General features: G+C 40.4%; 1 protein-coding gene and 1 long non-coding RNA gene across 8 annotated transcripts in view; one reads left to right on the forward strand and one right to left on the reverse strand.

Annotated features, from left to right (window-relative positions):
• The window catches only part of Ahr (aryl hydrocarbon receptor), a 37,466-nt gene extending 35,453 nt beyond the window's left edge, over positions 1–2,013 (reverse strand). For all 5 annotated transcript variants that reach the window (NR_131776.1, NR_131775.1, NM_001308255.1 and 2 more), the window contains 1 exon segment: positions 1,924–2,013. Coding sequence is in view for 3 of the 5 variants with exons in the window: in NM_001308255.1 (NP_001295184.1) it covers positions 1,924–1,985 (62 nt within the window). In the remaining 2 variants the exon portion in view is untranslated.
• LOC102554773 (uncharacterized) overlaps positions 1,697–22,197 on the forward strand; it is a 108,323-nt gene continuing 87,822 nt past the window's right edge. For 2 of the 3 annotated variants that reach the window (XR_015622362.1, XR_015622364.1), the window contains exons 1-2: positions 6,419–6,612; positions 15,486–15,643. This is a non-coding gene — a long non-coding RNA (uncharacterized LOC102554773). Of the gene's footprint in view, positions 3,985–6,418; positions 6,613–15,485; positions 15,644–22,197 lie in introns of those variants that run through there. The other variant, XR_015622363.1, reaches the window with a different exon arrangement.

Here is a 22,197-nt window from a genome sequence, read left to right on the forward strand (position 1 = left end):
CAACACATCTTTGTGTTTTTCCTAAAATTGAGGTATTTGGGGGCCTCACTGCATAGAAGTAGTTTAACTTAAAGACATATTAAAGCTCAATGATCTAATTGTTAAGGATGAACTTTGATTATGTGCATTATAAAGTTCACTATTTTCTACTCGGAGGGAAAAACGTAAGTACTTTCACTAGAGGATCTAAGTGCTAGCACTAAAAGTCTTCGACAAAGCAAGTGGTGACCTTTAAGGCCTATGAAGGGTTAGAGTTGATTAAAGGGGCTCAGTACAGAAGTCAAGAACCATGTAAAATAAAATATAAGTTAGTGGGGACAACAGTTCAGTTGTGAGAAATTATCAAACACAAATAGTGGCAATACAGTTAAAGGTATCTTAATCTAAGGGGAAGTGTTGCAGTGTTAAAAAGGAAGCTCTTTATATTGACTGGAAACTAAAGATATCCAACGTTATAAAGAGCAACCTCTGAGATGGTTACCTTTGTATGAAAAGCAGTTTACATCCTTAAGAAACACAGAGAAAATCAGTTATTTAAAAAACTCACGGGGAGCTTCAGACTTTACGCCCTTGTACATAACATCTGAGTTTTTTTCATCTCAGGCTAAGTTAGTATTACTATTAACAAAAACAGGGAACAAGCACTTAAAAGCCTCTGAAACTTTAACCATCAGGAACAAAGTCAAATTGAGCAAACATGGTTTAATAAAAAGAAACCATTTTACAAAATAACAAGGCGCTGAAAGCCGGGGTCCAAAGAACTGCCGAGGTGGAAAACTGCTGAGTCAACGATATTTGCGTCCTTTAAAGTGTACCATAAAATTTCCAAATTCTGATCAGACTATTTATACACAAGCATCTCCTCTTAAAATTAATTTTTAAGTCAAGATTTGAAGAACTATGACAGTTGAAATTCTTAAGGGGAATTAAAATCCACAAATAACCCAAGTTCTAAGTTAGTAACTAGTTGTAAACAGTGTATAAATCTTAAGATCTTATTTTTCTGGTTCACTTGGTGATGGCTGTCAGGTTTCAAGCAAAATGCACACTACTGATTACCTGAAAGTGTTCCTAAAATAATTTATTTAAAAAAATAAGAAATGGTGAGTTGTGGAAACTCCAAGATAATTATGAATGAATGCATCAATACACCCAACTCCTAAATGGAACCCTGTCTCATGCTCGGATCTCTTTTCTGTGAAAAAAAAATGTTTATGAATATCTCCCATCTCACAGAAATAGCCCATGGAAACAAAGACCAAAGTCTGTAATCACTGTTAGAATCGGCAAAACTTTATAAGCAAGGGGAGATGAATTACAGGTAGACAGTAGAAATAACTTAGAAGTCAGTCCAGTTCTTTTTCCTCTCCTTAATTTTTAAAAAATTTTATATACCCTACAAGCACTCCAAAAGGAGGAAGAAAGTGTCACTAAAGAGTGGCTATGAATGCCACCAAGCCGCCCGAGCACCTGTCCAAGGCACACTCCAACCTGCTACCAACTCTGCGCCTATTCTGAGCCCGGCAAAATCGCTGCCTAGAGGTAAAGGAAAGAGCAAAACAGAAAGCTAGACGCTAAGAACAGAAAGAAATTCCCTCAGAGGCCAGGACCCCTCCTTCAAGACGGCACGTGTTTAGCTCTGGCCAACTTCTCACCTCAGTGAGCTGTCCCCTAAAGCTCACCACGGTGGAGATCTAGAGTGGAGGATTTCCAGGCAGGCTTAACTAACTAAGCCAGAGAGGCACTAGGTAGGTCAGAGCTGTCAACGAATCAGGGCCAGGGAAGGTCGCTGAGCTGCGAAGGTGCAGGCGCCCGAAAGCAGGGACGAATTTTTTAATGCATTGGTTGAGCCCCTGCTCCCGGATGGCTGCACGCGTGGGGACCTCCCGCACCCGCAGAGCGCGCCTGCCCGCCGTCACTCACGTTTTCTGCACCGGCTTGCGCCGCTTGCGGCTGGCATAGGTGATGTTGGCGCCGCTGCTCATGGTGCCCGCGCCCTGCCCGCTCCACCTGCGTCCCGGAGGCGGCGCCCTGCCCGCGCTGCGCCCAGGTGAGCCGCCGCCACCGAGGGCGGGACCGACCGCGACGCGCAGGTGCGGGCGACAGAGGGGACGCGGGGCTGCCCGGGCTAGCCGCGGAGGAGAAACCCGCAAGCCAGCCGCGCCCGGTCCCGAGGGTCAGGAGGAGCCGTAGTGCTCAAGGGCTTCCCTGCTCAGGCGATAAGCCCGCGCTGCTCAAAGCCCAGCAAGGCTGCCACCCCAGAGTCTACCAGTCCGTCCTCCGGGTCGCTCCGGGCTGAACCTCTCCGGGACACGCGTGGGGCACCGAGCGTCGTGGGGACCGCACACACGCGCTGCCGCCCGCCGCGAGCCCGCTCCTCCGCTGTCGCGACCCCGCGCAGCTCCGCCCCGGGCTCCAGCCCCGCCCCACCTGCTCAGCCCCGCCCCTCACGGTTCCCAGGAGGGCCCCACCCTCCTCGCAGCACGTGATGACGCAGGACGTAGTGTCTCCCTACATTTCTTCCAGCCAGAGGTTCTGGAGGCGGGGTGGTGTTCAACTAGTACCTGTTTTCCAGCCTGGAAGGGAGTGTGAGGCCACATTATGTCTGGGCAAATTCCTTGTACCCAGACATCAAGATTTATTAGGCAAAGAGCTTAGCTCCTCCTAGAGTTGAGTCATCTAAGTTTTGACAAAGATTTTACATTGAGCTGGTTGATAAATACTGTGACTGAAGAGCACTCTAAGGGGAAAGCTACAGAAGCCCTACAGAGTTGAGCCTTGAAGGCCAGGAGTTTTATAATACCTTTCCCTCCCACATTTACTGTATCTACAGAAGGTAATAAAATATCTTTTTCTTCATCAGACTTCAGGAAGATGTGTAGGAAAGAAGCATAGGGGTGCTGAGAAATGGGAGGATAGGTACTAAGACTATGACCAGAGAGCTGAGCCTTTGTTGGTAGTCCGGTAGATCTGGTGGTAGGAAAAAAAAATGTAATGGATACTCAGAAAACCAAGAAACCAATCATCAAGCCTTAATAAAGAAGTTGGGTCTCATTCTGTAGGCGATGGGACACTTTTAAAGCCTGAATTTGGAAGATACTATTCCTGCTATCTCGGGAAAGTCACTGTGGGAAGAGGTGGCAATTCTGTTACTCGGGAGCAAAGTGGATGAAGAGAGAGTCGCTGGGAAGTTGATGAAGTCTGAAGCCGTGCAGGTGCAAGTCCGATGGCACAGCAATAGGGATGAGGGAGAAGAAGGCAGAGATAGTAAAGGAGGGAAGTTGGCTGTTAACCACCAAAGAATAGAGGCAGAGCAGTGCATTTTGGGAGTCAGGGCGGTGATGCTGGACATGGTGGAGACGCAGATGAAGTTGGGTGCGTTTTATAGATTTGAGAGAGATTAGAAGAGAGGATGCATGGCAGCAAGGAAAAGGACATCCAGAAAGCTAAGAACAACAAATGGTGCCGAGACTGTGGAGGAAGAGGAACCCTTCATCACTGTGGGTGGTTGTGTGAACTGGTCCAGCCGCTGTGGAACTCTGAATGGAGGTCCTCAGCAAACTAAAAACAGATCGGCAAGATGGCCAGCTATACTACTTCTGTGCACATATCCGAAGGCCCTTCATTCATAACAGGTGAGGAGTGGGCCAAGACTAGATGCTCATCAACGTATGGATGGATGGTGCGTCTACACAATGGCGTTTTATGGGACCCTAAAGCAAACTGAAATCATGACATTTGCAGGTAAATGAGTGGAACTGGAGATTGCTGTGTTGAAGGCGGTAGACACAGAAGGACAAACACCTCATGTTTTCTCTCACATATGATGTAGATTTTGATTGTTACCCAACCAGGAAAGCGATCATGAGAGTGGGAAAAGGAGCTCTTGGGTTGGAGGTGAGAAGAGAAACTAAAAAGTCAAGAGAACACATGTGGCAAAAAATGAGAAGAGGGACTCCTGAGGGAGGAAGCCAGCGGAGCAGGGTAAGGAACTGGGGGCAATCAGCAGAATCGGAGCATGGTAATGCATACCTTTCATTAAGCCTATCCCTTTGCATGCTAATATTGGAAACCAATTAAGAGTTTAAATTAATAGTTTTCTCAACTATGTTTTGAGCTGAGTAACAATGCCATGCGTTATCAGAAAGAAATTATAAAGCTGACTTCATACTTCTTAGGTTTGAAGTAGATTGGGGACATCTAAGAAAAGATGTTGAATGGGGCAACCGGAGAGGTGGAAGCTGGAACTGTGATTGAGAAACTGTTTGCTAGTGGACAGAGAAGAGAACATGGTGATGTCGTGTGGGTACTGCAAAAGAACTGCCAGGGCTAAAACCTGAGAAGCCCAAGAGGCTCCATGAGAGCGGGGTCCAGTGGTGCAGTGGAAGACGAAAAATGGCTCTGTAATTTCAACAACATGGAAGGCCAAGACAGGAGAACAGAGACTCAATAGCCAGTCTGAAATACAGTGTGAGGCCCCATGGTTAATTACTAACTAATAACATCGTTGCATTGGTTTAATGGGGGTGGAGAGTGGGCTCTACTTCTTTACAAAAGAGGGAGGGGATGTTGACTCTGTTTAAAAAAGCAAGACAAAGGCAATAAGAAACAATTGCCATTTATAGGAAAGCAGAGAAAGTGCCCAAACAGACATGAGATCAGGGCTGTAGTGGACTTACCAACAGCAGGAGCAATTCTCAAGGTGCTTTGCTTTTTAAAGTCCTCCATAGCTTCTCCTAGGGCTTCATGGCTCCCACCTGTGATCCTAGCACATAGTGTGGTGAGGCAGGAAGGTGGCAACAAGTTCAAGGCCAGTCTGTGTAACAAGGTATGATTTTTTTTTCTTAAAGGGAAGGCTTGCATTGAGTGTCTTCACTGAGTCAGACTCTGATTTTAATAAGATCCTCCAGGTGATCCAACGGTGTGAGGTTGAGTGCTGTGTGAGGTGGAGGGAGAGTGACACTGAGTGGACTAGTAAAGTTAACAATGGAAATAAAATGAAAGGGCACTTTAGCCTTCGCTGTGGAAGAATGTGTATGTCCTGTGGTCGGTAGTTTTCATTTTAATTGCATTTTAGGAATGCATACCTTAGAAATGATCTTGGAAATGACAACAGGAAAGAGGGCATTAGTGCTTTGTTTCTAATGCATAAGACTCTGACAAATAACCCAGAACTGTGGGATGAACTCACAGGAAGTAATAATCCTACTGAGCGTTGCCTTTTACTTGAGGCAATTAATAAATGAAATAAATGAATAAATAATTAAACAAAAACAAATTTCTAAAGAAGACAATTCACACTGATCAGCAAATCCAAGAGCAGAGGCCAAACATCTCCATGTTTCCTTCTCTTCCATTTCTTTATCTGCAGAGAAGGAATGGATGGAGCACACAGTCATTCTATCCTAAAATGCATTAAGTGGAAAAGAATAATTTCCTCTTAGCATAGCAAGCAGAAATGTAAAATATACAGCAAAACAGTCTATCAGTACAGACTGGGTAAGCCACAGCTCCTCCACAGTAGAGGGTTGTACTAATGGGCTAAACTCTTGTTGGTGGGTGCTTGTTTGGTTTTGTTTTTTAAGTCTTTCCTTTTGTTTGTGTGTTTGACGGTGGCTCTTTTTCTATCATTCTTTCTGTCTGTGGTTAAACTATTATTTAGGAGTCAGATCTTGTATGTTTTCATAACCACTCACTCTTAAGCAATAAGTCTTTGTATAGAGAAGACTAACAGTTATGTTCACAGTGAAATCCATTTCATTTCAGTAAAGGCAGCAAAAACTTCCCTTAAGAGTTACTGTGCTAACAAAGATGATCTTTAAGCTATTAAAAACAACAACGGGACATAGTTGACACTTTGTACAAAACACTGCTTTTAATTACCACTGCAGAACACGACTCACATGTTGTCACCAGTGGCCAGCCGTAAATACGTTTGATTTTCCGAGCTCAAGTAAAATGATATTTTTTCTTGCAATAATTTGTTTATAATAGTCCATTAACATCCAACTACTTTACCCAGTATGAAAACAGTATGTTTTAGGAATACTATAAATGTGGAAATTCACTAGAATGAAAAATAATTAAAATAATACTAAGCCAATTCTGTCTCAATACTTGTATCCACTTCACTAAGATTTCATTTCTACAAGAAGCCAGGCATGTTGTGATACACTGGCAACAACAGGCTCCCTAATAAAGCTTACACTGTAATAGAAGAGAGAGCAATTAATCAAGTAATTGCATAGGTAAATGAGTAATTGCACCTGTGATTCATGCTGTGAGGAGTGTTATGGAATGTGTCACATGTGTGTTCGATCTGTTAGGGGAGGTCACTGGCAGGCAGGTGTAGAGTGGAAGGAAGGCTATTTCAAGCAGACCGACATTTGTAATATTTACTGTTTTTCCTCTTCTTCAGTTCTACAGCTGTAAACCACCTGCCCTCAGAGCTACTGACTTCACACTTCTCCTTTTCTAAAGGATCAGAGTCCAGGCTTTCCACACTGTACTGAGGTGGCCTAAGTGACCAATGCAAACACTGTGATGGCTATTCAACATGTGAAGCCCAACGCTGTGACATCATTTGGACACCATGCACACTACTAACTTGAGGTAGTCCGACTTCCTACATCTCACTATTCCAATGACTCTCGCTGTATTGTTATGAGGCTGAGCTTCTATAAACTGCTATCATAAAGTGCAAAGATGAGGAAGTTATTGTGGAACACAAAGGCATTTCCTGTCTGATTATAAGTAAAATACCACATATATAAATGTCCCATTAAGATTGAAACAAAACATGTAATGTATGCCTACTAGTTTTTAAACAGCTTCTAAGGTAGTAGGCTTCAAGTTGTTAACCATAATCAACTTAAACCTAACTACTTAACAAATGCAGCTGCCAGGTTTTTTTTTTTTTTTTGCGTGAAAAGCATGTAAAACTTACACATACACTAAAAATATCAAAAGAGAGAGAGAAAGTGTGGGAGCTCTGACATGGTGAAATTCTTCACTTAGTAAATCAGAAACAGCAGTCCCAAGAAACTAAATTTTGATTCTAGGGCTTATCAATGTATTTCAGCTCAAAATATAAGTTTATTTGTCTCTAATATGCTTTAATTTATTTCATAACAATCAGTTTATACATTACTTATTTGAAATTTAACATGGAAGACTCTAACATACAATTAATATATCTCAGCTGTTTCTAAATGCTTAACTTCTTCTTGACTGGCTTGGCTATTTTACTACAATGTCATAGTCAGAAGGTACAAATAAAGAATTAACAGAGATTGAAGGATTCTGTGAGTTTGATTACACTGACAAGGGTAATCAGTAATATCCTCGACAAAGGAACTATTATAAAATGTAAGGATGATTTGTTATCAGTCAAAATTATTTTCCTTTACATAGGAATAATTTATTCACATTGTGGGAGGGGTACTGTATGTATATGAGCACATGTGTGTCATGGCATATGTGTAGGTCACATGTGGGAGTGAGTACTTTCCTTGTGCCATGTGAGTTCTTAGGATTGAACTCAGGCAATCAGCCTCAGTCTTGAGTACCTTTATCTATGAGCAAAACCACTAGCCCAACATGCTGTGAGCATAAATGCTAATCTTTTATATTCTGATCCTCTTGTTTTCATATACATGAAATTCAGTCATGGGGAAGTTGATGAAGAAGCTTATGTCTCACATACTAAGATTCATATCTTATTTAGTAAACATTTTACTAAAATATATGTATAAAGATATATTTCTGTAAAGATATTCAACTTCAGTGATAATTATATTTGAGGTTGAAATAACTATGCACGTTTTGCAATTTAGGACAAGACATAGAAGAGACTTAGATGATAAATTTAATCTAAAAAAGAAAATCTTATTAATTTTGAAATGTTAATACAGATAAATGATCACAGAACTAGATCTAAAAATTCATATTTTAAGTTTGCTAAACTGGAAAGGCTAACACATTTTTATGCATAGTAAATCACACAGCAATATATTCTTGAGAAATACTTAACTTACTTTTGATCAGTCTCAGAGACCGTGATCCTTAATCTGTTTTACATCATGTGCTTATCTGAAAGGGCCAAAGAACCCGTGTATGGCTGGTTGTGTAATTCAGGAATAGGGTTAGCACAAATTGCTTATATATATATATATATATACATATACATATATATGCATATATATGTATATGTGTGTGTGTGTGTACTTTCTCATTAGCCCTTAACTATCAGCGATTTCTCCTTTATGTACTTTCCTTGTTAACAAGATTTTATAATGCATATGAAGTCAGAGTTTTTAGTTACATACTAAAATGATAGATTTTTGTAATCATTTTTGGGAAGAATGCTATGCTATGAAGGTGCCATAATGCATCCAAAGAATCTGCCTTTGCCTGGTTGGTGCGTCTAATGATAAAGAAGATCTGGTTATGTGTTTAACCAATGGCTGCAGTAAGGCACAATGTAAAGCCGCATACTCTCAGCCTTCCCCCAAATAGGGCTGCAAACATTTTCCCTGTAAAATTCTAACTTTGAGCTGAATGTTTTTCCTGCCTAAACATAGATGGAATTCCCAGAAGTATAGAGGAACTCTAATAGAAATCATTTAGGATGGTCAATTCATTCTGAATTCAGAGACAAATCGAACATCCTGTCGATCTCTGCCTGAGTTAAATCCATTTGGTTATCCTAAGGAAGGTTGGGCTCATCTCAGTAGGCAGCTTGCATAGTACGCACCAAACCTTGGATTTACTCTCCACGACCACAGAAAACAAATAAATGAGCAGACAGACAGAGTCACATTAAGTGAATTGTGCTACAAATCAAATAGTTAAGAAAAAACACATTCATAATTAAAAATATTAAAAATCATTAAATCAATTGCTTGGAAATATAAACCCATTTAAACTCTTGAAAAAAATCAAGGTTTTTGAATAGTAATTTTAAAACATTTGTATGTAATTTACCCATAATAGTTACTTATATACTCACATTTTTCTAGTGGTCATATTTATGCCAAATATTCACAGCAAATTTTAAAGCACTTCACTACTGGGAGAAAAGGTCAATATACACCCTTTTATAAAAACCCAACCTGAATTCCACTGGAATGCTCTGAATGTAGGATCATATAAAGTGAAACCTGTGACTCTTTTGGGATACTCTTGAAGAGTTCTGAGTGAAAGGCTGACTTCAACTAATCTGGCACTAACAGAACCAAGTAGAAGTCAGTGTCAGACAGCGCATTGCCCCAACCGTTTGGATTCACTTATCAAATTTGCCTTCGAGGGTTGGCTAAAAAGATGACATTCTTATAGAATTTCCCTCAATGAGTTGTAAACATGTTCTACCCGTTTTATCAGTAAAGGACATAGTCTCAGATGAAACCGGTGATGCTCTGAGACCGCTTGTTCAGAGTACTTAACTAACCAGGAGTAGGCTGCGCTTTATAGGCACAAAACTGTCCTTATGTCAAAGCCCTCGTTATAAATCATTGTTAAGAAGCAAACATCATGGCAACACAAAAGAGTATGGAATAGCTGCCGCCTAATAACTGTTTCCTTGGCTTTTAATAGTCTCAGAAAGAAGAAAGAAAATCCACCACTGCTGAAAGGAAATGAGACACTTTTAAACTAATACTCTGTCATATATAAAGTACCAAGTCACTGTCACAATTTGCTTATATTGGGGGTGGGGACTCCAATTTAGAACATGACCCAGTCTATTTAAGACTAAGGTGACTTGATGCTTGTCATTCCATCAACAGCACATACATTTTTTAAAAATTGGGTACTTCTTTCTCTCTTGTTTCCATAGTACAAAGGTAATGCATACACTCCTGCCAACACCTTTGAGCCAATAATATCCATTTGATTTTAGAGAGGAAACTGATCCATTATAGCTAACTTGAGTGGCTGAATCTTTATATAAATTTCACCATCTCTTGAAATTCAACCTAATATTTTACTTAAGGCTAAGCAGAATTTCCCCCAAATACATATGAACATGGCCTACATGAAATATTAATAAAGAGCTGTAGATATATCAAACTACATACAGAAACAGTTTAATTATAAATATGAATAGAAGTATACTATAAACTTATATTTTCTTCTAAGGTGTAGATTAGAAAATTTTGTGTGTGTGTGTGTGTGTGTGTGTGTATATATATATATATATATATATATATATATATATATATGCATCCAGAATTACTTTAAGACATATTTGAAAAGAAAATAATGTTGCAATTGAAGATGAATGAAATATTACAGGTCTATCTTTTTTCATTTTATCCAGGCTATTTGCAGATTACATAATACTTAGCATTGTTGTAAACCTAAGTATCTTAGTTAGGGTTTTACTGCTGTGAACAGACACCATGACCAAAGCGACCCTTGCAAGGATGACATTGGAGGCTGGCTTACAGGTTCAAAGCTTCATTATCCTCAAGGCAGGAACATGGTAGCCTCCTGGCAGGCATGGTGCAGTAGGAGCTGAGTTCTACATCTGGTTCCAAAGACAAACATGAGAAGACTGACTCCTCAGGCAGTTAGGAGGAGTGACCCAAAGCCCACCCTGACAGTGACACACTTCCTCCCACAAGGCCACACCTACTCCAACAAGGCCCCACCTCCTAATAGTGCCATTCCCTAGGCCCAGCGAATTCAAACTATCACACTAAGAAAATTTAAATTTGTAAGGAAAGACACTTCATATTCATCAAAGGAAAAATCCACCAAGATGAACTCTCAATCCTAAATATCTATGCCCCAAACACAAGGGCACCTACATACGTAAAAGAAACCTTACTAAAGCTCAAAACACACATTGCACCTCACACAATAATAGTAGGAGATTTCAACACCCCACTCTCATCAATGGACAGATCATGGAAACAGAAATTAAACAGAGACGTAGACAGACTAAGAGAAGTCATGAGTCAAATGGACTTAACGGATATTTATAGAACATTCTATCCTAAAGCAAAAGGATATACCTTCTTCTCAGCTCCTCATGGTACTTTCTCCAAAATTGACCATATAATTGGTCAAAAAACGGGCCTCAACAGGTACAGAAAGATAGAAATAATCCCATGCGTGCTATCAGACCACCACGGCCTAAAACTGGTCTTCAATAATAATAAGGGAAGAATGCCCACATATACGTGGAAATTTTACAATGCTCTATTCAATGATAACCTGGTCAAGGAAGAAATAAAGAAAGAAATTAAAGACTTTTTAAAATTTAATGAAAATGAAGGTACAACCTACCCAAACTTATGGGACACAATGAAAGCTGTGCTAAGAGGAAAACTCATAGCTCTGAGTGCCTGCAGAAAGAAACAGGAAAGAGCATATGTCAGCAGCTTGACAGCACACCTAAAAGCTCTAGAACAAAAAGAAGCAAATACACCCAGGAGGAGTAGAAGGCAGGAAATAATCAAACTCAGAGCTGAAATCAACCAAGTAGAAACAAAAAGGACCATAGAAAGAATCAACAGAACCAAAAGTTGGTTCTTTGAGAAAATCAACAAGATAGATAAACCCTTAGCCAGACTAACGAGAGGACACAGAGAGTGCGTCCAAATTAACAAAATCAGAAATGAAAAGAGAGACATAACTACAGATTCAGAGGAAATTCAAAAAATCATCCGATCTTACTATAAAAGCCTATATTCAACAAAACTTGAAAATCTACAGGAAATGGACAATTTCCTAGACAGATACCAGGTACCGAAGTTAAATCAGGAACAGATAAACCAGTTAAACAACCCCATAACTCCTAAGGAAATAGAAGCAGTCATTAAAGGTCTCCCAACCAAAAAGAGCCCAGGTACAGACAGGTTTAGTGCAGAATTCTATCAGACCTTCATAGAAGACCTCATACCAATATTATCCAAACTATTCCACAAAATTGAAGCAGATGGATCACTACCGAATTCCTTCTATGAAGACACAATTACTCTTATACCTAAACCACACAATGACCCAACAAAGAAAGAGAACTTCCGACCAATTTCCCTTATGAATATCGATGCAAAAATACTCAATAAAATTCTGGCAAACTGAATCCAAGAGCACATCAAAACAATCATCCACCATGATCAAGTAGGCTTCATCCCAGGCATGCAGGGATGGTTTAATATACGGAAAACCATCAACATGATCCATTATATAAACAAACTGAAAGAACAGAACCACATGATCATTTCATTAGATGCTGAGAAAGCATTTGACAAAATTCAACACCCCTTCATGATAAAAGTCCTGGAAAGAATAGGAATTCAAGGCCCATACCTAAACATAGTAAAAGCCATATACAGCAAACCAGTTGCTAACATTAAACTAAATGGAGAGAAACTTGAAGCAATCCCACTAAAATCAGGGACTAGACAAGGCTGCCCACTCTCTCCCTACTTATTCAATATAGTTCTTGAAGTTCTAGCCAGAGCAATCAGACAACAAAAGGAGGTCAAGGGGATACAGATCGGAAAAGAAGAAGTCAAAATATCACTATTTGCAGATGATATGATAGTATATTTAAGTGATCCCAAAAGTTCCACCAGAGAACTACTAAAGCTGATAAACAACTTCAGCAAAGTGGCTGGGTATAAAACTAACTCAAATAAATCAGTAGCCTTCCTCTACACAAAAGAGAAACAAGCCAAGAAAGAAATTAGGGAAATGACACCCTTCATAATAGACCCAAATAATATAAAGTACCTCGGTGTGACTTTAACCAAGCAAGTAAAAGATCTGTACAATAAGAACTTCAAGCCTCTGAAGAAAGAAATTGAAGTAGACCTCAGAAGATGGAAAGATCTCCCATGCTCATGGATTGGCAGGATTAATATAGTTAAAATGGCCATTTTACCAAAAGCAATCTACAGATTCAATGCAATCCCCATCAAAATACCAATCCAATTCTTCAAAGAGTTAGACAGAACAATTTGCAAATTCATCTGGAATAACAAAAAACCCAGGATAGCTAAAACTATCCTCAACAACAAAAGGACTTCAGGGGGAATCACTATCCCTGAACTCAAGCAGTATTACAGAGCAATAGTGATAAAAACTGCATGGTATTGGTACAGAGACAGACAGATAGACCAATGGAATAGAATTGAAGACCCAGAAATGAACCCACAAACCTCTGGGCACTTGATTTTTGACAAAGGAGCCAAAACCATCCAATGGAAAAAAGATAGCATTTTCAGCAAATGGTGCTGGTTCAACTGGAGGTCAACATGTAGAAGAATGCAGATCAATCCATGCTTATCACCCTGTACAAAGCTTAAGTCCAAGTGGATCAAGGACCTCCACATCAAACCAGACACACTCAAACTAATAGAAGAAAAACTAGGGAAGCATCTGGAACACATGGGCACTGGAAAAAATTTCCTGAACAAAACACCAATGGCTTATGCTCTAAGATCAAGAATCGACAAATGGGATCTCATAAAACTGCAAAGCTTCTGTAAGGCAAAGGACACTGTGGTTAGGACAAAACGGCAACGAACAGATTGGGAAAAGATCTTTACCAATCCTACAACAGACAGAGGCCTTATATCCAAAATATACAAAGAACTCAAGAAGTTAGACCGCAGGGAGACAAAAAACCCTATTAAAAAATGGGGCTCAGAGCTAAACAAAGAATTCACAGCTGAGGAATGCCGAATGGCTGAGAAACACCTAAAGAAATGTTCAACATCTTTAGTCATAAGGGAAATGCAAATCAAAACAACCCTGAGATTTCACCTCACACCAGTGAGAATGGCTAAGATCAAAAACTCAGGTGACAGCAGATGCTGGCGAGGATGTGGAGAAAGAGGAACACTCCTCCATTGTTGGTGGGATTGCAGACTGGTACAACCATTCTGGAAATCAGTCTGGAGGTTCCTCAGAAAATTAGACATTGAACTGCCTGAGGATCCAGCTATACCTCTCTTGGGCATATACCCAAAAGATGCCCCAACATATAAAAAAGACACGTGTTCCACTATGTTCATCACAGCCTTATTTATAATAGCCAGAAGCTGGAAAGAACCCAGATGCCCTTCAACAGAGGAATGGATACAGAAAATGTGGTACATCTGCACAATGGAATACTACTCAGCTATCAAAAACAATGACTTTATGAAATTCGTAGGCAAATGGTTGGAACTGAAAATATCATCCTGAGTGAGCTAACCCAATCACAGAAAGACACACATGGTATGCATTCATTGATAAGTGGCTATTAGCCCAAATGCTTGAATTACCCTAGATGCCTAGAACAAATGAAACTCAAGACGGATGATCAAAGTGTGAATGCTTCACTCCTTCTTTAAAAGGGGAACAAGAATACCCTTGGCAGGGAAGAGAGAGGCAAAGATTAAAACAGAGACTGAAGGAATACCCATTCAGAGCCTGCCCCACATGTGGCCCATAGATATACAGCCACCCAATTAGACAAGGTGGATGAAGCAAAGAAGTGCAGACCGACAGGAGCTGGATGTAGATCGCTTCTGAGAGACACAGCCAGAATACAGCAAATACAGAGGCGAATGGCAGCAGCAAACCACTGAACTGAGAATAGGTCCCCTATTGAAGGAATCAGAGAAAGAACTGGAAGAGCTTGAAGGGGCTTGAGACCCCATATGTACAACAATACCAAGCAACCAGAGCTTCCAGGGACTAAGCCACTACCTAAAGACTATACATGGACTGACCTTGGACTCTGACCTCATAGGTAGCAATGTATATCCTAGTAAGAGCACCCGTGGAAGGGGAAGCCCTGGGTCCTACTAAGACTGAACCCCCAGTGAACTAGACTGTTGGAGGGAGGGCGGCAATGGGGGGAGGGTTGGGAGGGGAACACCCATAAGGAAGGGGAGGGTGGAGGGGGATGTTTGCCCGGAAACCAGGAAAGGGAATAACACTCGAAATGTATATAAGAAATACTCAAGTTAATAATAAAAAAAGTAAAAAAAAAAGAAAATTTAAGTTTGAAACACATTATTTTTCTATCATGCATGATTAAAATGTAAGAGAATTTAATATCTCAGCTCTTTTGTAAGCACTTTTTTTTCTTTCTGCATATGATCAGCAGACAGAACAAATTAAAATAAAGAAAAAGCTGAAAAGATTCCCATTTGGTAGCTTTCACTGGTAGAAAGAAAGCCACTAATGCAGCCTGTGATTAAGTCCTTCCCCCTTTGAATAAGGAGGCTTGTGTAGTGCTGACATTAAAAGGATTAAACAGCAAGCCTGCTGAGAAAAATGCTCAGAGGTATTAAACCCTAGCAGTGTTGGTTTAACTGCATGTACTGAAGAATGAGATTAGGTCCACGTTTGGAAGGAGAACTAGCTTTGACAGAAGACTAAAAGGTAACAATATTCATAGAAGCCCGAATTAATGCTTCAGTGAAAAATATAATTAGCACAAGGTTTGAAAATATGTCTCCTTTGGCTAATGTCTCCAGGGTAATCAGAGCTGCGGACTGATGGAGTGGAAAGAGTGCTGGGCAGAGGGCCAGAGTCTCAGAGTTCAAGCTTGTTGCTGTAACATTCGCCAGCTCTGCATCCTCAGCAAAGAAATTGCCCGAGTCTTGGAATCTCTGGATGACGGACATGGCCAATGGTAACCACTCTTGCTTCTTTATACAGTACATTTCTACACTACAGAGACTCAAGGGCTGAAAGTGGAATTCCCTCGGTTTTCATGCCACTGAAGCAGACTGGGTTCAGTTGGAGCCATTTAGAGCCAGGACTCATCCTCCTGACACTATGTTTGCTTCCTGCTGAGTGATCTGGTAGAAGAAAGTTCTTCTATGAGAGGCTCCTGAGTTAGAGATGCACCAGTCTGTAAGGCTGTTGATTTACAGCTATGGTAGCACCTGGTCCTTTCATTCTAATGGCACTGACATATTTTACTATGATTTTATAGTATCTTCAGAATTTGTTACCTTTGTCATTGAGGCAGAAGCATCCCTACCCTAACCAATTGTAGAATATTCTGGAAACATTTCTTGATGCCTAGCCTGGAGGTGCTGCTATCTTTAGCCTTCCTAAATATTTTGTAAGCTTTTAATTCCTTATAGATAATCTCTGTCTACTTAAAATGCCCAGAGATTATCCTGTTTTCCATTGAACTCTAATTGACAGACAGGTAAAATTTTATTCTCATACAAGGTCTTTGAGAAGACCAAACTCGTATGCACTCTTGAAAAACTGGTCACATCTATCAATCAGCACCTGTCAAATACCTCAATGTATTCTTTTGTCATTAATTTTAATAAGATAATGTAAGTATCAACATATTTCATGGAATATTGTTTCTCTTAGATGAATAGTTCAAAACAAATTACAGCATATTTTAAAGTATCCAGATATTACAAAGCTTCAGGTGCCATGAATAGTCATGAGAGTCTCTGACATATTTCTCACAGCTGAAATGGGGAGATTACCTCAGAGTTATATTTTCTATTTCTGTACTACTTTTATGTGATGGTGGCAATCAGAAGTGTGGTGGCCAACTCTACATGTGGGAGGGAGCTGATACCTTCCTGTGTAGAGAGATTGAGAAGGGGCACAAACACCTTGTTCTGTATTCTTCATCTCTACATCTTCCAAAGAAACGAAACCACCTTTATCCTTTTCCATCAGTTTGTTGATTTATTTGTCAGTGTGCCCATTGAGCCAAGAGACTGCTTTCTCATACCAGCCCTCCCTCCCCTCACTTTCTAAGTGTTGTGAACAAAAATTAAAATGAAAAGAAGATTGTGTATATCAGGAGACTGTTCAGTGATAACTTTGGAAACCACTTCACAGTTGTGGCTTTCTCTGGATGAGTGGAATGGATGTTCTCTGAAGTGATATTCTTGAGACTTATGTATTCCTCAGAAATCCCATAACCTGAAGAGTAGAATTTTCTACAGCAGCTGTGACTCACCAAGTTACAGATGTGGTTATGGTGAGAGCTTGAACACAAAAGCAAATTAGTACTGCATTTGCTTTTGGACAAAGCACTTAATCATTTAGTGCAGTGTGTGCAATTTTCAGGAAGGCAGAAGCATAATCAGTCAGACACACTCCTTATATATAAGGAGTAATGTTGTAATATTGTAATGTTGTAGTGTTGTAATATTGTTTAAAATTAAAGACTTGTTGCTACATATTATGTCTGTAGGATGATACAGGTCAGTGTGGTTTAGTTCTCTCAATTTAAAGCTTTTGGGTTTTTTGTTTGTTTTTTTTTTTGTTTGTTTTTGTTTATTTGTTTATTTTGGCTGTAAGTTATAGCTCTATAGGTAATATGAAACTCTGTCATAGTTATTGTGGTTACATAAGATTTTCATGAATTATTACAATATGTAAAAGAACATTTACAGGGTGTGTATGTGTGAGAGAGAAAGACAGAGACAGAGAGACAGAGAGATACAGAGAGAGACAGAGACAGAGAGACAGAGAGAGACAGAGAGAAAGGGACAGAGACAGAGAGACAAACTGACAGACAAACAGAAAACAGATTAGACCTTTCTGCTTACTCTAATGTTTCAAAGTTTATCCATGCCAAGGCATGAGGCAGTACTTCATACTTTTATATAATTAGACAAATTGTGAGGTAAATATTAAACATAATAATATTTAGTTGTGTGTATCTCCCACAGTTTGTCGACTTAGTAACAGTTGATGGGCATTTGGGTGGTTTCTGTTTGAGGCCAGTACAAGTAAGAGTCATGCACAAGACTTTCGTGTGAGCTTATTTTTAGGGCTTGGGTGTGATATGCTCCTCCACAGGCTCTTATGGTGGAATAGCTGGTAGGTGCTGCTTTGAGAGGTATGGAACCTTAGGAATCGAGGCCTGCCTGGCATCTGTTGGTCACCAGATTTATGGGGTATAGCCTTGCTGGTTGCTGTGCTTCCTGTCTGCAGGTGGCCAGCAAGCTTCCCCACCAAAGAGCGTGCTCATCCACCAAGCTACCAGGGCTTAAGATAGCTCCTTCTTCAGACACTTCTGGTCAGCCATCTGCACATAGTAGAAAGATAAGCAGCATATGCACATATATTTTCATTTCTTGTAAGTATACATGTTGATGTTTAGTGCTGTTTTTCCTCCTAGCCCACGCACCCAGAAGCACTCAAAATCTACTTACAAATACCTTGGCCATATAGCTAGACTCTTCTCTGACCAGATAATAACTTAAAACATCCCGTTTATGTTAACCTACATTCTGCCACATGGCTGGTTACCTGTGCTCAGGTCCCACACTTCCGTCTCCTCAAACCTTCCCAGTTGAATATTCCTGCTCCTGGCTCTACCTCAGAATCCTCTCTCTTCCAGATGTCTCACCTCCTATTTCCTGCCTAAGCCATAGGCCATCAGATTTCTTATTGACAGGTGCCACATTTGCCATTTATACAGAGATAAGATATTATCTCTACACATATGTGCAAGAGTGAAATTGTTGGGTTTGGGGGGGGCTCTGGCTAACTTTTGGAAGAGCTACCAGGCTGTTTTCTCAGTGGCTTTGAACATTCCCACCAGCATCTGAGGGCATTATAATTTTTCTCTATTATTCTCAAACTTCATTTTTGCTCATTTTCATTATAGACATTTTAACAGGCATGCAGTGATGTTACTATAATCTTGATTTACATTTTCCTAATAGCTTTAGGATGTTGAAGCATCTTGTCTTTTGGAGTTTTACATCTTTTCTCTGGATAAATGTTTAACTCAGATCCTTTGCCCATTGCTAAATTAGATTGTGGGCCCCTGAAAGGAGATAGGAACTCCACCCGAAGACCAACTGAGTCAACTGACCTGCACTTTTAGTGCTCTCAGAGTCTGAACATGCACAGGCTGGACCTAGATTTCCCTGAACACATGTACCAGATGTGCAGCTTGGTCTTCACGTGCGTTCTGAACAACTGGAACAGGCACTATTCCAAAAGCTGTTGCCTGTGTGTGGGATCTGTTCTTCTAGCTGGGCTGCCTTGTCTGGCCTCAGTGGGAGAGGATATGCTAGCCTCTCAAAGACTTGAAGTGCCAGAGTTGGGGAATAACCATGAGGCCCTACCCACTCAGAGGAGAAGGGTAGGAGGCATGGGGGAATAACTGTGAGAGGAGGTGACCAGGAGGGGGCAGTGGGTGGGATGTGAAATTAATGTTTAAAACTGAAATTTAATTTAATTAAAAAAAATGAGCATGTCCAAGTCAATTTTATTTCAAATCATAACTCTTGAATAGCAAACATAATATACTGGGGGAAAAATTGTGGTTTGGTGTGACTAGATGCTAGAATGAGATAGGACACGTCCTCACCATGTGAAACAAAGAACAAATATTAGCAGAGTCAAAGTGGACTTGATCATACAAGCCACTGAGAATCACAATTTTCAAGTTGGACATGGTCCTGCATTTCCCATCAGTATATGCTGTTGTTGCAAAGACTTGTTTCTATTTGTGAACTGCTATAAGATAGGCAGTCCATTACAGTGATAACAAACTCAGATCCCAGAGCTTAGTAAGTTCAAGTCAAATTCAGCCTTCCCAGATAAGTAGTTATGTAATTTTAAGTGGGTTACGTCATCTCTACAGCCCTATACTTTGAGGGTATGTTGTAAGACGCAATAATACAGAACATCCATTTGTACTCTTTCTAGGTTATGGTGCATAATCAGTCAATGATAGCTACAAATAATAAAATAATCATTGAAAGCGAAGATTGCCTTGTTTCTCCAGTGTCAAATATGGTGGGTTGGCCTTCAATCATAGACTGACTGAATGGTCAGGCTAGGAATACCTACAAATACAGACCTAGAGTTCAAAATGAAGTTGGAAAATGGACAGCATCAATTCTTTTTTTTTTTTTTTTGATTTTTTTTTATTAACTTGAGTATTTCTTATATACATTTCGAGTGTTATTCCCTTTCCCGGTTTCTGGGCAAACATCCCCCTCCCCCCTCCCCTTCCTTATGGGTGTTCCCCTCCCAACCCTCCCCCCATTGCCGCCCTCCCCCCATAGACTAGTTCACTGGGGGTTCAGTCTTAGCAGGACCCAGGGCTTCCCCTTCCACTGGTGCTCTTACTAGGATATTCATTGCTACCTATGGGGTCAGAGTCCAGGGTCAGTCCATGTATAGTCTTTAGGTAGTGGCTTAGTCCCTGGAAGCTCTGGTTGCTTGGCATTGTTGTACTTTTGGGGTCTCGAGCCCCTTCAAGCTCTTCCAGTTCTTTCTCTGATTCCTTCAATAGGGGACCTATTCTCAATTCAGTGGTTTGCTGCTGGCATTCGCCTCTATATTTGCTGTATTCTGGCTGTGTCTCTCAGGAGCGATCTACATCCGGCTCCTGTTGGTCTGCACTTCTTTGCTTCATCCATCTTGTCTAATTGGGTGGCTGTATATGTATGGGCCACATGTGGGGCAGGCTCTGAATGGGTGTTCCTTCAGTCTCTGTTTTAATCTTTGCCTCTCCCTTCCCTGCCAAGGGTATTCTTTTTCCTCATTTAAAGAAGGAGTGAAGCATTCACATTTTGATCATCCGTCTTGAGTTTCGTTTGTTCTAGGGATCTAGGGTAATTCAAGCATTTGGGCTAATAGCCACTTATCAATGAGTGCATACCATGTATGTCTTTCTGTGATTGGGTTAGCTCACTCAGGATGATATTTTCCAGTTCCAACCATTTGCCTACGAATTTCATAAACTCGTTGTTTTTGATAGCTGAGTAATATTCCATTGTGTAGATGTACCACATTTTCTGTATCCATTCCTCTGTTGAGGGGCATCTGGGTTCTTTCCATTTTCTGGCTATTATAAATAAGGCTGCGATGAACATAGTGGAGCACGTGTCTCTTTTATATGTTGAGGCATCTTTTGGGTATATGCCCAAGAGAGGTATAGCTGGATCCTCAGGCAGTTCAATGTCCAATTTTCTGAGGAACCTCCAGACTGATTTCCAGAATGGTTTTACCAGTCTGCAATCCCACCAACAATGGAGGAGTGTTCCTCTTTCTCCACATCCTCTCCAGCATCTGCTGTCACCTGAGTTTTTGATCTTAGCCAATCGCACTGGTGTGAGGTGAAATCTCAGGGTTGTTTTGATTTGCATTTCCCTTATGACTAAAGATGTTGAACATTTCTTTAGGTGTTTCTCAGCCATTCGGCATTCCTCAGCTGTGAATTCTTTGTTTAGCTCTGAACCCCATTTTTTAATAGGGTTATTTGTTTCCCTGCGGTCTAACTTCTTGAGTTCTTTGTATATTTTGGAAATAAGGCCTCTATCTGTTGTAGGATTGGTAAAGATCTTTTCCCAATCTGTTGGTTGCCGTTTTGTCCTAACCACAGTGTCCTTTGCCTTACAGAAGCTTTGCAGTTTTATGAGATCCCATTTGTCGATTCTTGATCTTAGAGCATAAGCCATTGGTGTTTTGTTCAGGAAATTTTTTCCAGTGCCCATGTGTTCCAGATGCTTCCCTAGTTTTTCTTCTATTAGTTTGAGTGTGTCTGGTTTGATGTGGAGGTCCTTGATCCACTTGGACTTAAGCTTTGTACAGGGTGATAAGGTTGGATCGATCTGCATTCTTCTACATGTTGCCCTCCAGTTGAACCAGCACCATTTGCTGAAAATGCTATCTTTTTTCCATTGGATGGTTTTGGCTCCTTTGTCAAAAATCAAGTGCCCATAGGTGTGTGGGTTCATTTCTGGGTCTTCAATTCTATTCCATTGGTCTATCTGTCTGTCTCTGTACCAATACCATGCAGTTTTTATCACTATTGCTCTGTAATACTGCTTGAGTTCAGGGATAGTGATTCCCCCTGAAGTCCTTTTATTGTTGAGGATAGCTTTAGCTATCCTGGGTTTTTTGTTATTCCAGATGAATTTGCAAATTGTTCTGTCTAACTCTTTGAAGAATTGGATTGGTATTTTGATGGGGATTGCATTGAATCTGTAGATTGCTTTTGGTAAAATGGCCATTTTTACCATATTAATCCTGCCAATCCATGAGCATGGGAGATCTTTCCATCTTCTGAGGTCTTCTTCAATTTCTTTCCTCAGTGTCTTGAAGTTCTTATTGTACAGATCTTTTACTTGCTTGGTTAAAGTCACACCGAGGTACTTTATATTATTTGGGTCTATTATGAAGGGTGTCATTTCCCTAATTTCTTTCTTGGCTTGTTTCTCTTTTGTA

The sequence above is a fragment of the Rattus norvegicus genome, chromosome 6 (assembly GCF_021556685.1).
Source record: "Rattus norvegicus strain SHRSP/BbbUtx chromosome 6, alternate assembly SHRSP_T2T, whole genome shotgun sequence".
Taxonomy (NCBI): domain Eukaryota; kingdom Metazoa; phylum Chordata; class Mammalia; order Rodentia; family Muridae; genus Rattus; species Rattus norvegicus.